The sequence below is a fragment of the Urocampus carinirostris genome, chromosome 8 (genome assembly GCF_059441175.1).
Source record: "Urocampus carinirostris isolate Australia breed hairy pipefish chromosome 8, RoL_Ucar_1.0, whole genome shotgun sequence".
NCBI classification, from domain to species: Eukaryota; Metazoa; Chordata; class Actinopteri; order Syngnathiformes; family Syngnathidae; genus Urocampus; species Urocampus carinirostris.
The window spans coordinates 2,988,107-3,005,883 of record NC_142356.1 but is presented as its reverse complement, the minus strand read 5'-3'; the positions used below and the strand labels follow the sequence as shown (position 1 = coordinate 3,005,883).

General features: G+C 41.2%; 1 protein-coding gene across 1 annotated transcript; it reads right to left on the bottom strand.

The window, feature by feature from the left end:
• On the bottom strand, positions 1-13,397 carry tekt4 (tektin 4). The gene is made up of 9 exons (XM_088341343.1): positions 13,288-13,397; positions 10,393-10,805; positions 8,426-8,553; positions 7,130-7,200; positions 4,537-4,680; positions 4,387-4,473; positions 4,175-4,310; positions 1,897-2,051; positions 1-1,835 (listed from the first exon to the last, which is right to left on the bottom strand). The coding sequence occupies exons 1-9, from the start codon at positions 13,338-13,340 to the stop codon at positions 1,613-1,615; spliced, it is 1,410 nt and encodes a 469-aa protein (XP_088197469.1). The 5' UTR covers positions 13,341-13,397; the 3' UTR covers positions 1-1,612.
• Positions 13,398-17,777: the final 4,380 nt, after the last annotated feature.

Here is a 17,777-nt window from a genome sequence, read left to right as displayed (position 1 = left end):
TAACGTTAAACACGATTGTGTCCATTTTATTTATCAAGAAAAAACAATACATACAATATTACACTGCAAAAAAAGGGGAAAAATACCACTTTGATTAAGGTAACCAATGATCTTCTACCGGCAATGGACTCTGGCAATGGACACTCTTGCTGCTGCCTTTGACACTGTGGACCATAGTATCTTACTAGAACGATTGGAAAATTGGTTGGTCTCTCAGGAAACGTCCTCTTATGGTTCAGATCCTACCTCTCCGATAGGACGCACTGTATTAAATAGGGGGAAATGACATCATAGAGCCCTTTAGTGTTACCTGCGGTGTTCCGCAGGGTTCAGTACTTGGCCCCCTTCTTTTTAGCATTTACATGCTTCCATCAGGTGATATTATTCGCAAGTATAATATCAGTTTCCAATGCTACGCAGATGACACTCAAATATATCTTCCGATGGAGGAATCTGCCACACTAAACTGTGGAAATTTGGAGCCCTGCCTCACTGAGATCAAAGAATGGATGTCACTCAACTTCTTGCGCCTTAACTCTGAAAAGAGCGAAATGTTAGTTATTGGTCCATCTAAATGCCGTGATTTGTTCTCAAAAACGGCTCGGAACATTGACAAATGGAATATCACCCAGAGTGACTCAGTCCAAAATTTAGGTGTCATATTTAACTGTCCCTTCAAACACACGTGAAGAATATTACTAGAAAAGTTTCTTCCATCTTGGCAACATTGCTAAAATTTGCCCTATGCTGTCTTAGTCGGATGCGGGGATTATAATTCATCCCGTCTCGATTACTGTTTTGCCCTACTTTTCGGTCTTCCGAAGTCCAAAATCAAGAGCCTTCAGCTGGTAATAAATGCTGCAGCGAAGCTTTTAACTAAGACAAAAACGTTTGATCACATGACCTGATTTTAGCTCACCTGCATTGGCTCCCTGTTAGCTTAAGATGTGACTTTAAGGTTCTGTTGTTATTATACCAAATCATGCATGGACTTGCTCCCTCATATCTTTCAGATTTAATTTCACCCTATGTTCCTGTCCGGAGCCTTCGCTCTGAAAACGCTGGTCTACTAGTGATCCCAAGAGCCAAGAAGAAATCCACAGAGCATTCTCGTTTTGGGCCCTGGAGCTGTGGAATGCTCTTCCCCCTGAGATTCCATCTGCAACCTCAGTGGAAATGTTTAAATCTAAGCTTAAAACACACTTCTACTCTATAGCAAATGAATAACCTATATTTTATGTTGATATTATGTGTATTGTTTGCCCTCATGTAGGTTTTAGATCAGGGGATGGAGTCATAATAGTCTGTAGTTTGCAAAAATCTGTGGTCTGTGCAGCCCTTTGAGACTCTTTGTGATTAAGGGCCAAACAAATAGACATGACTTGACTTGAGGTTTTTGAATTTTTCCTTGCCCTCATGTAGGTTTTAGATCAGGGGATGGTGTCATAATAGTCTTTGGTTTGCAAAAATCTGTGGTGTGTGCAGCCCTTTGAGACTCTTTGTGATTAAGGGCGTTACAAATAAACATGACTTGAGTTGACTTTTGAGCAAATTTTCTACCATGCTATCGTCTCTGTCATTCCAGGAAGAATTTAAAGAGCCAGCGCGACTCCTATTTTGCCGAGTATCCGGAGAGCGTGGAGATGGTGGGGTACAACTTCCTCTGCGTCATGCATTTCTCCCTCTCGATGAAAAGCGAATTGTTTTTGCACATGATGTCCTTCTCCAGCGCCATGCGGGTGGCCTCCAAGTGGGCCAGGGACCCTCGGGCGTCGCTCAATTGCTGCTTCAGGGATGCCAGGGTGGCATCCAGCTCCCTCACCTCCTCCTCCAGGCTGCGGGGAAAAGGGGCGTTCGAGGGGCGTTCGGAAAAGGCCAGCGAGAGAGAGGACCTACCGGATTTGAGGTTCGTCCCTGCACAGTTCGGTGTTGGGTCTGTGGAAGCGGCGGTAAAGCCGAGACTCTGCCGCCCTCTGGGGGGCGTCCTTGTCGTCGATGGCCTTCTGGAGGGCCACCACGTTTCGTTCCTGGGCCCCGATCTGCTCCAAGGTCTGCCAAAACACCACACCACCGGTATATTTTCATTTACGTTGGGTACTTTGCAATGGAATTATACAGAATCCCCTCCTAAAGTCCCAGGGTGTATTATATATCGCCCCCTAGCAGTGTAAAACACTCTAGATTCAAATCATAGGCGAAAACACCTGTACTATCTCATAAACAAATAGCTTTTCTTGTTCTAACAGAACAAAACATGAAATTACTACAACAGACAAGTTTGGCATGACGACATAAAATGCAGACACACTCTAGATTTGAATAATAAGTGCAAACATGAGTACTATCTCATAAACAAATAGCTTTTCTTGTTTTAACGGAACAAAACATGAAAGGCAACACACACACACGCACGCACGGACAAGTTTGGCAGGACGACATAAAATGCAGGCACACTCTAGATTTGAATTTTAAGTGTAAACATGTGTGCTTTCTCATAAACAAATAGCTTTTATTGTTCCAACAACCAGATCTAACGGAAAAAAACATAAAAGAAAAGACAACACACACACACACACACATCGACAAGTTTGGTGAGACGACATAAAATGCAGGCACACTCTAGGTATGAATAATAAGCGTAAACACGTGTACTATTCCATAAACAAATAGCTTTTCTTGTTCCAACAACCAGTGTTAACGGAACAAAACATGAAAGGAAGACAACACACACACAGACACACGGACAAGTTTGGCATGACGACATAAAATGCAGGCAGACACTAGATTTGAATAATAAGTGTAAAGACGTGTACTATCTCATAAACAAATAGCTTTTGTAGTTCTAACGGAACAAAACATGAAATAACGACAACACACACACACGCACACGACAAGTTTGGGAAGACGACATAAAATGCAGGCACACTGTAGATTTGAATTATAAGTGTAAACAATTATACTTTCTCATAAATAAATAGCTTTTATTGTTCCAACAACCAGTTCTAATGGAACAAAACATAAAAGAAAGACCCCCCCACACACACACACACACACATCGACAAGTTTAGCAAGACGACATAAAATGCAGGCACACTCTAGATATGAATAATAAGTGTAAACACGTGTACTATCTCATAAACAAATAGCTTATCTTGTTCTAACAGAACCAAACATGAAATAAAGACAACACACCCACAGACAAGTTTGGCAAGACGACATAAAATGCAGACACACTCTAGATTTGAATAATAAGTGCAAACATGAGCACTATCTCATAAACAAATAGCTTTTCTTGTTCCAACAACCAGTTTTAACCGAACAAAACATGAAAGGAAGACAACACACACACACACACACAGACAAGTTTGGCATGACGACATAAAATGCAGGCACACTCTAGATATGATTAATAAGTGTAAACTTGTGTACTATCTCATAAACAAATAGCTTTTATTGTTCCAACAACCAGTTCTAACAGAACAAAACATGAAAGATAGAAAACACACACACATCGACAAGTTTGGCAAGACGACATAAAATGCAGGCACACTCTAGATTTGAATGATAAGTGTAAACACGTGTACTATCTCATAAAAATATGTTTTCTTGTTCAAACAACCAGTTCTAACAGAACAAAACATGAAAGGAAGACAACACACACACACGGACAATTTTGGCATGACGACATAAAATGCAGGCACACTCTGGATTAGAATAATAAGCGTGAACACGTGTACTATCTCATAAACACATGTTTTCTTGTTCAAACAACCAGTTCTAACTGAACAAAACATGAAAGTAGATGAAGGATATGATGGAACACTAACTGCACAAAACATGCAACCTGGCACAGAAAAACCTTCCTACACGTGGACATGACCAAGAATGCTATGAAGATGAGACTATGGCATATACAGTAATCCAGGCACACTGATTAGCCATAACTGAAGAAAACTTGGAATGTAGTGCAGGATGTTGGAACCTGAACAAAACATGAAAGTAAGACACAAGAAACATTCCTACGCATGAGTGTCATGGTGACAAGGCCATGATATATAATGAAGGCACACTCACTAGCAGTAAAATGAAAAGAATATATACTAAGTGGCTCTAACTGAACAAAACATGAAAGTAAGCCGACACATTATCAGGAATGTTTCTACTTTCTCCTCACCTGCTTGAACTGCGCCTCCAGTTGGACCTTGGCCTCCATCTGTTCCGAACAGCGCTGAAGGAAGGCCTGGTCCACGATGGAGCACTGGACCCTCAGATCCTTGGTGGTGTCCAGAAGAACCTGCTGGACCAGCTCACTAAGGAACACAGGAGAAACGCTCGTTCAGAACCGACCGGAACCGAACTTTAGACCTCAAAAACAAAAACTCCAGCCTGAGATCCTTGGAGGCCTGCTCCTCGCGGAAGGCCCGGTGCAGGTTGTCCTGTGTGAACCGGATCCAGGAGGGGACGTCGGAGTTCCTGAGGAACCAGCCGGGGTCAGGACCAGGGAGCACGATGGGAAATGTTCTGCCGGTCACTCACTGCTGCTGCACGGCGGCCGAGACGCAAAAGTGTTGCGTTTGGGTGCTGTTGTCGTCGAAGCGTCCGCACTGGAGGTCCAAATCGTAAGCCTGGTACTTGTCCGACCAGTCCAGTTCCAGGGTCTGCTTGCTGTCTCGGTTGAGACTGGATCAGGAAAAGAAGATTTTGGTAAGGGCTAGGGTAGGATAAGTGCTATGGTTAAGTTTAAGATTAGGTTAGGTTCAGAATTAGCGTAGTGTTAGGGTATTAGGAGGGTTTTGGTAGTGTTAGCATTCGGGTTTGGGTAGAGTAAGTTCTAGGGTAGGATAAGTGCTAGTGTTATGTTTAATCTTAGGTTAGGTTCAGAATTAGGGTAATGTTAGGGTATTAGGAGGGTTTTGGTAGTGTTTGCATTCGGGTTTGGGTAGGGTAAGTGCTATGGTTAAGTTTAAGTTTAGGTTAGGTTCAGAATTAGGATAGTGTTAGGGTATTAGGAGGGTTTTGGTAGTGTTAGCATTAGGGTTTGGGTAGGGTGAGCTTTAGGGTTTGGGTAGGGTAAGTTCTAGGGTAGGATAAGTGCTATGGTTAAGTTTAAGTTTAGGTTGGTAGGATTAGCATTCGGGTTTGGGTAGGGTAAGCTTTAGGGTTTGGTTAGGGTAAGCTTTAGGGTTTGGTTAGGGTAAGTGTTGGGTTTTGGTTATGGCTAGGGTAGGATAAGTGCTAGGGTAGGATAAGTGCCAGTGTTAGGTTTAATCTTAGGTTAGATTTCAGAATTAAGGTAATCTTAGGGTATGAGTAGGGTTTGGGTAGGGTTAGCATGAAGGTTTGGGTAGGGCTAGGATAGGATAAGTTCTAGGGTTAGGTTTAATCTTAGGATAGGTTCACAATTATGGTAGTTTTAGGTTATGAAGAGGGTTTGGGTAGGGTTAGCGTTAGGGTTTAGGTAGGGTAAACTTTAGGGTTTGGGTAGGGTAAGTGTTAGGTTTTGGTTAGGGCTAGGGCTAGGGTAGGATAAGTGCTAGTGTTAGATTTAATCTCAGGTTAGATTTAGAATTGGGGTAATGCTAGGGTATGAGTAGGGTTTGGGTAGGGTTAGCATGAAGGTTTGGGTAGAGCTAGGATAGGATAAGTGCTAGCGTTAGGTTTAAGCTTAGGATAGGTTCACAATTATTGTAGTTTTAGGTTATGAAGAGGGTTTGGGTAGGGTTAGCGTTAGGGTTTAGGTAGGGCTGGAATAGGGTAAGTGTTAGGTTTAGGCTTTGGTTAGGTTAAGAATTAGGGTAGTGTTAGTGTATGAGGAGGGTTTTGGTAGGATTAGCAACGGGTTTGGGTAGGGTAAGCTTTAGGGTTTGGGTAGGGTAAGTGTTAGGTTTTGGTTAGGGCTAGGGTAGGATAAGTGCTAGTGTTAGGTTTAATCTCAGGTTAGATTCAGAATTGGGGTAATGCTAGGGTATGAGTAGGGTTTGGGTAGGTTTAGCATGAAGGTTTGGGTAGAGCTAGGATAGGATAAGTGCTAGCGTTAGGTTTAAGCTTAGGATAGGTTCACAATTATTGTAGTTTTAGGTTATGAAGAGGGTTTGGGTAGGGTTAGCGTTAGGGTTTAGGTAGGGCTGGAATAGGGTAAGTGTTAGGTTTAGGCTTAGGTTAGGTTAAGAATTAGGGTAGTGTTAGGGTATGAGGAGGGTTTTGGTAGGGTTAGCGTTAGGGTTTCGGTAGGGTAAGCTTTAGGTTTTGGTTAGGGCTAGCTAGGGTACGATAAATTGTAGGATTAGGTTTAGGCTTAGGTTAGGTTCAGAATTGGGGTAGTGTAAGGGTATGATGAGGGTTTTGGTAGGATCAGCATAAGATCTAGGGTTAGGTTTAAGGTTAGGATAGGTTCACAATTATGGTAGTTTTAGGTTATGAAGAGGGTTTGGGTAGGGTTAGCGTTAGGGTTTAGGTAGGGCTGGAATAGGGTAAGTGTTAGGTTTAGGCTTTGGTTAGGTTAAGAATTAGGGTAGTGTTAGGGTATGAGGAGGGTTTTGGTAGGGTTAGCCTTAGGGTTTGGGTAGGGTAAGCTTTAGGGTTTGGGTAGGGTAAGTGTTAGGTTTTGGTTAGGGGTAGGGTAGGATAAGTGCTAGTGTTAGGTTTAATCTCAGGTTAGATTCAGAATTGGGGTAATGCTAGGGTATGAGTAGGGTTTGGGTAGGGTTAGCATGAAGGTTTGGGTAGAGCTAGGATAGGATAAGTCCTAGGGTTAGGTTTAATCTTAGGATAGGTTCACAATTATGGTAGTTTTAGGTTATGAAGAGGGTTTGGGTAGAGTTAGCGTTAGGGTTTAGGTAGGGCTGGAATAGGGTTCGTGTTAGGTTTAGGCTTAGGTTAGGTTAAGAATTAGGGTAGTGTTAGGGTATGAGGAGGGTTTTGGTAGGGTTAGCGTTAGGGTTTCGGTAGGGTAAGCTTTAGGTTTTGGTTAGGGCTAGCTAGGGTAGGATAAGTTCCAGGGTTAAGTTCAAGCTTAGCTTAGGTTCAGAATTAAGGTAGTGTTAGGGTATGATGAGGGTTTTGGTAGGATTAGCGTTAGGGTTTGTGTAGGGCAGAACGGATTCTGGAGCGGACGGAAGCGGAATCTCACCTGATCTGCGTCGCAACCTGGGCGATGGTTCTCTTCAGAAGAGCCTGCACGTTCCGGATCAGGTCCACTTCCTGTTTACGTGCAGCAAGCGCCGTCAAACAAGTAACAGAACCTGGTCACACTTCACTACAAACATGTACTTGAATTCATTGAATGACGCGATGGCGATATTTTTTTCTTATCAAAGAAATTATTTTAGAGCAGGGGTCTCCAACCTGCTGTCTGCGGGTCATTGTGATTTTCTGGTCAAATTATTTTTTTGATGTAGTTAACTGAGTCAACTTAACACTACTTCTCCCTCTTCTTCTTTCGTTCTCTTCTTTCTTTTACTCTTTCTTTCTATCTCATTATTTCTTTCTCTCTTGTGCTTTCTTTCTCGTTAATCTATCTTTATCTTCCTGTCTTTCTTCCCCTTTCTTACTTTCTTTCTCTAATTATTTCTCCCTCTATTTGTCTTTTTCTCTTTTTTCCTTTCTATTTATCTCCCTTTCCTATCTTTCTTTCACTCTGTCTGGTCTGTGTCTGTCTTTCTCTCCTGTATTTTCTTTTTCTTCCCTCCTCTCTTTCTTTGACAACCATGGAAACAAAACTTTGGATCATCACAAAATACAAAGAAGGTACACAAAAGGTTGCAAAGGCTGTAAACAATTGACAATCTTGTTAGTAATAAGGAGGCGATTAAAGCAACGATTTCTTCTGAGGGCCAGAGGAAAAAAAATCCTGCCTTTGCATCCACCCAGTACTCCAATGTACCAGCTCAAGTCACATTCCACCAAAGGTAAGTCAAATGTCATTTTTCTTTCACATGTATATTTATTTATCTTGTTATTTAATCCCATGCATGTATAGTACACAAAGGTAGTACTTTTTTTCTTTTTTTCTTACCCCTTTTTAAAGTGATCTCACCATCATGTTATATAATAACGGGTGAATTTTTAATGAAAGCAACAAGTGAAATATGAAGAGTCGTTTGGGAGCCGAAAGAGCGAGTCTTTTTTAATGAGATAAGCCAAAAGAGCCAGTTCTTTTAAAAGAGCCTGAATTTCCATCACAAGTCCCCAGGCTGGAAGGGTCAGCAAGAAGCAGCTCTTTGGCGCTCCCTAGTGGCTCTTCGACGCGTTTTTAAAAAAATGTGTGATAATGGAAAAATATATGGTTTCTGTAGAATGATAAACAGAACACATTCTTCCTGTTTTTCAATGAATATAGATATAGTAGATGAGTGTTTTTTGGGTCCAATATGGCTCTTTCAACATGTTACCACCCCCTGCCCTAGGTGGCGCTGTGGGCTCCTACCTTGAGCAGCTCTTCCTCCACGCAGTCCCTAATCAGGTCGGGCCCCAACCTGCGGCTCCTGCAGCTCAAATTATCCACGGCGATAGCGTAAGGGGTCTCGGTGGCGTCCAGGGCCTTCTCCAACCTCACTTTAAAGGGACAGTGCTCATTTTAATATTGCTTCGTTTGATTCTGGCACCTTTACCTTTTGTCAACTGTTTCCTTCTCTAGCCCATTGGAAAATTGGCTTTGAAAGTCCTTTAAAAGTGCTTGGATTTGCACATACAATAGTATATGTAGCCTGTATCTCATAATTTGCTCATTTTAAAAAATGCTTCCTTTTTTTCTGAGTCGTTTGATTCTGGCATCTTGAACTTTTTTTCACTGTTTCCTTCTCTTACCAATGGGAAAATTAGTTTTGAAAGTCCTTCAAAAGTGCCTGGATTTGCCCATACAAAAGTATATGAACCCTGCTCATTTTAAAAAACGCTTCCCTTTTTTCTGAGTCGTTTGACCCTGGCATCTTTATTTTTTCCCACTGTTTCCTTCTCTAGCTTATTGGAAATTGGCTTTGAAAGTCCTTCAAACGTGCTTGGATTTGCCCATACAAGAATATATGAAACCTGCGGCTCATAATTTGCTCATTTTAAAAATGGCTTTGTTTGATTCTGGCATCTTTACCTTTTGTCAACTGTTTCCTTCTCTAGCCCATTGGAAAATTGGCTTTGAAAGTCCTTCAAAAGTGCTCGGATTTGCCCATACAAAAGTATATGAACCCTGTATATCATAATTTTCTCATTTTGAAAGTCGCTTCCTTTTTTTCTGATTCGTTCGATTCTGGCATCTTGAACTTTTTTTCACTGTTTCCTTCTCTTGCCAATGGGAAAATTAGCTTTGAAAGTCCTTCAAAAGTGCTTGGATTTGCCCATACAAAAGTATATGAACCCTGCTCATTTTAAAAAATGCTTCCATTTTTTCTGAGTCGTTTGACCCTGGCATCTTTGTTTTTTTCCACTGTTTCCTTCTCTAGCTTATTGGAAATTGGCTTTAAAAGTCCTTCAAACGTGCTTGGATTTGCCCATACAAGAATATATGAACCCTGCATCTCATAATTTGCTCATTTTTAAAAATGCTTCCCTTTTTTCTGAGTTTTTTGATTCTGGCATCTTAAACCTTTTTCCACTGTTTCTTTCTCTAGCTTATTGGAAATTGGCTTTGAAAGTCCTTCAAACGTGCTTGGATTTGCACCATACAAGAGTATATGAACCCTGCATCTCATAATCTGCTCATTTTAAAAATTGCTTCGTTTGATTCTGGCATCTTTACCTTTTGTCAACTGTTTCTTTCTCTAGCCCATTGGAAAATTGGCTTTGAAAGTCCTTCAAAAGTGTTTGGATTTGCCCATACAATAGTATGTGAACCCTGTATCTCATAATTTGCTCATTTAAAAAAATGCTTCCCTGATTTAAGTTGTTTGATTCTGGCATCTTAAACCTTTTTCCACTGTTTCCTTCTCTTACCAGTGGGAAAATTAGTTTTGAAAGTACTTCAAAAGTGCTTGGATTTGCACATACAAAAGTATATGAACCCTGTATCTCATAATTTTCTCATTTTAAGAAAATTGCTTCCCTTTTTTTTTGAGTCGTCTGATTCTGACATCTTGAACTTTTTTCCACTGTTTCATTCTCTTACCAATGGGAACATTAGCTTTGAAAGTCCTTCAAAATTTCTTGGATTTACCCGTAAATGAACCCTTAATTTTCTCATTTTAAAAAAGTCGCTTCCCTTTTTTCTGAGTCCTCTGATTCTGGCATCTTTATCTTTTGTCAACTGTTTCCTTCTCTAGCCCATTGCAAAATTGGCCTTCCAAAGTGCTTTGGTTTGAAAAAAGTGGATGAACTTCGTGAAATGCAGAAAAAAATGTAATAAATGGATAAAATATAGAAAGATTTTCCTCAAATTTTGGAATTTTAAGAATTGGGGAATACCTTTGAGCCCCTGCAGGGCGGCGGTGTGCTCCAGCAACCTGTCGATGTGCTCCCGGAGCTCCGACCTCCACAGATGAATGTCCTGCAGCCTCTCTCCGAGTAAACGGGTCCCGGTATTCTGCGCATGCGCCGTGGCGGCCTCCGCGTCCAGTCGCAGGAGTCTCGAAGCGTCCCGGACGTCGTGCGCCGTCAAACGGTCCGAAGTGGCTTGTTGCAGCAAACTGCGGTAGCCCGAGAACCACTCGGCCGGGGTGGAGCGAGCGGAGCGCAGCCCTGCCGAAACTAAGTCCGGGGGCGGCTCCGAGGGGGCCCCCGCCTCCCGTTGGGGGTCCCCGTGGGGCCCCCGAGCCAAGGCTCCGCCCTCATAGTGCGGTTGAGACACTAACACCTCCGCGCTCATTTGCTTACAACGACTAAAAAACGGTTAGATTGAAAATAAGCGCTCCTTTTAGACCGGAGAGCGTGTTTGTTGACGGTTGCTAGGATACAGCGGCTAGGGCTGGGCGGACCGAGACCGATATCGATATTGTCGATACTTGAATCGATACTTTGCTCCTGCGCCAATTTCCTCAAATGTCCTAAATTTACTCCTGAATTGTGACTGGCAGGCACACATTTACCACCTATTTCATTTCCCTAAAAAAGAACTTAAAATTTGTGTGCCCTCCATACACGAGGTAGCCTAGATGGTAAGGCGCCCGCTTTGAGACTGGGAGGTTCGGGTTCGCGCCCCGGCCGAGTCATTCCTAAGACTTAAAAAGTGGTCGGCGGCGCCCTCTCTTGGCTGCGGCTGCATCGGGTCAGATGCAATCGACATTTCGTTCTGTGTACATTGTTACACAGAATGACAATACAAGGAAATTATTATTATTATTATTATTATTATTACCGTATTACCGTATTTCTGCCGAAAATATCGCTGACCACAATCGCAAAGCAACAGGAATCGAACCCGGGTAGCGGCGGCGGAAAGAGCGCCAACAAACCACCCGGTGATATAGATGACACAAAATCGAATAGGCGATAGATTTGATCCGATGCGCACACTGTTTTAGTCACAGTACCAGAGAAGAATGTCATACCTCAGATAAATTGCTTCCCTTATTAATGATTGCTATTCACTTCATCAAGTAAACTCAAGTAAACTTACAAACATAACGCGGCACCTATTTACTCACAGCAAGACAGACGACAATATTATTAATAGGCGATATAATTCTATCTGATGCCAACACTGTTTTAGTCACAGTACCAGAGAGGAATGTCATACCTCAGATAAATTGCTCCCATTATTAATGATTGCTATTCACTTTATCAAGTAAACTTACAAAGACAACGCGGCACCTATTTACTCACAGCAAGACAGACGACCATATTACTACTGGTGATTGAGTCGATCCAAATGAGAGCCAAAAAAGGGCAAGACGATAAGTAATAAAAAATAAAAAGATAAAAAAATTGTAATACGCCATATACAATTTGAAATGATCAAAAATGTATAAAATACGCGGAAAACGTACTGTCTACAAAGTCTGCTGCAGGATCCTGCCTGCCAGGCGGAAAACAGGGCCAAGTTCATGCTGAAAACCCTACCAGGAGCTAAAAATAACAGCGGCAGACAGGAAGTACAACGGTGCTGACTTATTTTTCAACAACAGAAAAGGACTATGCCAGGTGTAATTTGTGCGCTAAAGTGGTCTGCTAGAGTGCCTTGCTCCTGTGGCAACACCACAAACTTACAATAAATCATGAAAAAAGCTCACCCTACAAATTTAACCATGTTAGTTGTTCTGAAAATCCATTATCTCTATGGCAATCATGAAAAAAGCTCACCCTACAAATGTAACCACGTTAGTGGTTCTGAAAATCCCTTCTCTGTGGCAATCGTGAAAAAAGTTCACCCTAAGAATGTTACCATGTTAGTGGTTCTGAAAATCCATTATCTCTATGGCAATCATGAAAAAAGCTCACCCTACAGATGTAACCATCTTAGTGGTTACAAAAATCCATTATCTCTATGGCAATCTTGAAAAAAGCTCACCCTACAAATGTTACCATGTTAGTGGTTCTGAAAATCCATTATCTCTATGGCAATCATGAATAAAGCTCACCCTACAAATGTAACCACGTTAGTGGTTCTGAAAATCCCTTCTCTGTGGCAATCGTGAAAAAAGTTCACCCTAAGAATGTTACCATGTTAGTGGTTCTGAAAATCCATTATCTCTATGGCAATCATGAAAAAAGCTCACCCTACAGATGTAACCATCTTAGTGGTTACAAAAATCCATTATCTCTATGGCAATCTTGAAAAAAGCTCACCCTACAAATGTTACCATGTTAGTGGTTCTGAAAATCCATTATCTCTATGGCAATCATGAATAAAGCTCACCCTACAAATGTAACCACGTTAGTGGTTCTGAAAATCCCTTCTCTGTGGCAATCGTGAAAAAAGTTCACCCTAAGAATGTTACCATGTTAGTGGTTCTGAAAATCCATTATCTCTATGGCAATCCAGCCAATGAGAGGGAATATGCATTACTGCCTTTTGTTTCTCCAGTTGATATTGAAATAAAGTATTTGTATATTCAAAACATTGCTACTTTTTTTAATCCTCTTGGTTTTTGTTCAGAAACAGTTGAATTCGAATTATTGCTATCTTTTTATACTGTTTATATTTGCAATGCATTTATTTTATAAAAAAGGAAACATTTTTAGGGATTTTAATCTGTGTTGTGACGTAATTTCTCGATAATCGTGACATTTCCGAGCAAAAACTGTCAGTATCGATCGATACCGAAATCCCCAGTATCGCCCGGCCCTAACAGATATCGAGCTGGTTTTCGAGGAACCAATCAACAAAGTGCTTTATAAATACTTTGTTAAATAAATAATAACCTGCACATAATCTGCGTTGTTGTGGACGAAGCCATGACGACGGATTCGGCCATGATGTCGATTTTGGGAATAAAAGCAAAAATGGAAAAATGGTCCCAAAAAAAGGAGGTTTGAACCATTCCCCAAGGACCTGAATTTGAGTTTCTGTGTAATAGAGCGCTTGCGGTAATTCGGTGCTTGTGTCGTTCCAATCAAAGCCTTTAAATACGTCAGCCTACGATTTTATTTTGACACGTCGACAAGGAAACGTCAAAATGTCACGCGCTTGACGCATTTCCTAGAGCGGACGTGTGCAAAACTAGTAAGTCGCCGCTAGGTGGTAATAGCGAGTTACAAATGCATACATGGTGTGCGTTTAAATAGGGCTTTTCAAGTCAAGCGCTTTACAATGTGCTTCAAACGTTACCCATTCACACACACACTCACACACCGATAGCAGCGATAGCCTACTTATCGGGGGCATCAGGGGTTCAGTGTCTTGCCCAAGGACACTTCATTTAATCTCATACGCAAATATAACATAAAGAGTACTTCATGAACGCATTTTTTTTGACTAATGTTTAATATTTATAGAATATTTGAATGTTTTATCAGTGTCTGAAACTCGTGAGAAAAAGTGAGCGGACACCGTGGCAGACAACTCTGAAAAGTTGCCACGTGAACTCCTCTTTCCACGATGCTTTTAATGTACGTTTACGTTTTATAGCGTCATAAATTGAGTTTGCTTCTTTTGAATCTTTCTTCTGAGATTTTGGCTCGATTCCTAACCACTTCTCCATTTTTCTTGTGTTCTCTGTGAGTCTTAATGATGTGAGTCTAAAGTCCAGAATCAGGAAGTTATCCGTTGCAGGCTTCTGATTGGCTGCCGAGTATGCAAATGGCCAAACGAATTGAAATTCCGAAATTTCCAAACCGAACGAAGATTTCGAAATCAGAATAAAGCAAATGTTTGATTTGGGGAAAGAAAAAAACGTTTTTATTTTGTTTTTTTTTCTTAAAAAGTTGTCGGCCATATTCAGACACTGAATATGTACATAATTGCTGTTAATTGCAGTTTTTGAGATTCTCAAAAAAATGCAAAAAAACTTGCCAAGATGTTTTAACAATGAAGTATTTGACAAGCATCATCTACTATATAGGTCCAATTCCCATCACCTGTTTCCCTCTCAAAAATAGAGAGATGTTTGTTCATAATTAATAATTGACAAAACCAAACAAAAGAATAAATAATGAACATTGTTTACAATGAGATTAGAAGTGACACTCCAGGATTTATGTACAGTAAAAAACAGAAAGAGAAAAATGAGGATGAACAGGCAAACATTTGTATTTGTACTTGGTCCCTAGTCAAGAATGTATTAAGTATGAAGGGAGCTGTGGTTAGTAGAGTTGTTGGAGTTATGAGAGTAATGATATCTTACCATTACTGGTAGCTCAACAGGTAAACGATGTGAACTCCGTAGTCAGGGTTATGGGTTCGATCCCGTGTTAAGCTTTTATAAATTCTCTGGTTAAGAGTAAAGTGTAGACAAGTTGTGGTTTTGGTGAGAGCTTAAGTTAAGTTTCAAGTTTTGGTTGGAAACAGACACAGCACTGATAAAATAACTGGGAAGATTTCTGTATTACACTTACAGGGTTCCTTGGTTTGGTTTTGGTTGGAGTTGGGTTTAGGGTTGGCGATAGGGTTAGAGTTTCGGTTGGAGCTAGGGTTAGGGTTTTGATCACTGGCATCTCACCTGCTACAATGCCTGTCTTCCACAGGTTCTGGCTTCTGGTCGTTTCGGTTGGAGCTAGGGTTATCCTCAACAGATTGGCTTAACTTTCTAAACTGATTTGGTAGCTCAAATGAATAGATGAGTGTACTACACTCATGGGGTTACTGGTTCGATTCCCAGTCAGAACTCTTACCAATTCTAGTGTTAAGTATTTTAAGAAGCTACCAAAACTATAACTCCAATTAAAGCACTTATCCCTTGTTTCGCTCAATAGGGAATTGAACCCAGGACTCAATAGGTACAATACCATTGTTTTACCATTCAAGCTATCAGTGATATGACTTTATTGGTGTTTTGACTGTATCTATGTTCTGGTTTTGGGTTGCAGGTAGTTTTTTTGATGGAAAATTCTAATTGCAATAGTAGCTCAAATAGTAAGACGTATATTTTAGACTCGTGGCAGTGTAGGTTCAAATCCCAGGTAAGACAGTACAAATTTCAAATCAAGGTTTTTGTTGGACCATGCGAAAACCCTAACCCTAGCCACAATCAAAATCATTCCATAAAACCCATTCTGCCTTGACTGGCAATCAAACCCACAACCCTGTAAGTGCCTTAGATGAAACTTACTATTTGAGCTACAAATGCTGTTAAAAAATAGTATAAAGTTTCTAACCCAAACCCCAAATAATAAACCTAGTTACAGCTAACCCTCTCACCCTTGCTCCAACAAAAACTCTAACAGTAGTGCTAACAGACTAACCATGGATGCAACCCTACAGCAAAAAAACTAAAACGATAACTCCAACTTAAACTTGAACCCAAGATCCAACTAAAAACTAAACCTAGCTCCAAAACCCTCAAACTAAAATATATACTTATTTTGGAGAGGACGTCGTTGGGCATCGCCCCTAAATATACGCAGAGACAGAAATATGACAAAAAGGGAACGTACTTTATTGCATCCGTTCATTCATTCAAGCCACGTTCGAAATTTTTACAGACGCTGGCCTTTATACTGTGTTCTGGTGATGGTTTTCTCGGAATCAAAAATGTTTTTTTCCGGCCCCGACTCTCTCAGTCAACAATTTGTGACTTCTTGTATCAACATTGTCTCATGACTCATAACATCCTGCCAGATATCGGCACACAACAGGCTACTGTCAGCTCAAAGGCCGCTGACTTACAGTTAATCCACAACACTGGCTGCACTGGAGATCCAATCCACAAGTGTTCGGTAGGCATCTTACCAGTTGAGCTACCAGTATTTCTTCGACTTTAGACCCTAACTCCACCCAAAACCAGATCTGTAGCTGAAGCCAAAACCCTAACCAGCCCTACTGCCACCCGACTTATCTTGGTCCAGTGGCTGAGTCCTTTGCCCTAGAATTCATACAGGTGATTGAACTCGCAACACAGTGAACAGGAATTAAACAGATTACCAGTAGAACCAGTGGTAACTGCTCCAAACCCTAACTTATCTTTACCTGCGTTAAGTAACAGAATTTAGGGCTACAGGGAATTTGATACCTGCTACATTTTGCAGCATTTAACACAATATCAAAACTAAACTAGACAATTCCCGAGGCAATTGTGAGAGTTGTGATGGATCTTTTGCATTAAGAGTTAGCTTCGGGTTTTTAACTCGTTGAGATGCATCTGTAATTTTTAACTTTGCGTCTGTGGGGGGGACTCTGCCCCCCACACCCCCCTGGTATTGGCAAGTTCATTTCAGATGGGCCTGTTATCGTTAGCAACAAGGAGTTGCATTGTGGAAAGTCTAAAAATCACATTCATAGTAATAACAGAGTAATAACACTGTTATTACACTGTAAAAAATAAAAATATTTAACTGTTAGCAAGTAGCCGTTAGCATAATTTGTAAGCAAGAAGCAGTTAATTGACCAAACAGCATAATTAAGCTGCTGACAGTGATTACAGCTAGCATGAGCTAGCCAGCCCAAGTCATCACCGACCATGTTTACAGCTAGCATGAGTAAGCATAGCATCAAACAGTCACAGCTAATGCCAGTCCCACCTCATCGCCGGCAGTGTTTACAGCTAGCTTGCGCTAATATTTGGGCTGGCTTTGCCAGCCCAACACTCTGCTCGCAGCACGCATAGCTGTTAGCATGCACTCACTAGCATCTGCTCTTTAGCATTCACAATTTACTAATGGTTAAATTTAATGTGGGTCAGTGACCCGCTCAAACCACCTACAGAAACTCCCTGGTTACCATGGCTACCCTTTGAAATGAATGGGCTCCATGCATTCCGGATGGGACTCTCTCTCTCTCTCTCTCCGTTCATTGTCTATGTCGCTTTTTTCTCGTGTTGTCATGGTAACTCGCATTGGTGTAGAACAGGGGTGTCAAACTCATATTAACTCGGGGGCCACACGATAGAACAAACATGCTGTTGGGAGCCGGACTAGTAGATGACAGAGAAAGAAAAAGAGAGATAAAAGAATAAGAGAAAGAGGGAGGGAAAAGGAGAGAGGGTGGGACAAAAAAAAAGAAAAAGTTAGAGGGAGAGAGTGTGAGAAACAAGAGATAAAAAGTCACAAGAGAGGGGATAAAGAAAGGGAGAGGAAGAAAGAAATCCAAAGAGGAATAGAAAGACAGAAGGGGAGAAAAGAGATAAGAAAGCGCAAAGGGTGGGAGGAGAGAAAGAGAAAAGAGAGAAAAGGAAAAAAGGAAGTTAGAGCAAAAGAAGTTCAAAAGACACAGAGAGGGAAAAAGACAAAGAGCAACAAAGGAAGAGAAAAAGAGAGAC

Bases quoted from the DNA above. Each gene is read 5' to 3' on its own strand.
- tekt4 (XM_088341343.1), bottom strand. From the start codon at position 13,340: ATGGCCGAATCCGTCGTCATGGCTTCGTCCACAACAACGCAGATTATG. The intron at 4,474-4,536 runs GTGAGTGACCGG...CTGGTTCCTCAG, and splicing joins TCGGCCGCCGTGCAGCAGCA to GAACTCCGACGTCCCCTCCT. The intron at 4,311-4,386 runs GCTGGAGTTTTT...TGTGTTCCTTAG, and splicing joins CAGGCCTCCAAGGATCTCAG to TGAGCTGGTCCAGCAGGTTC.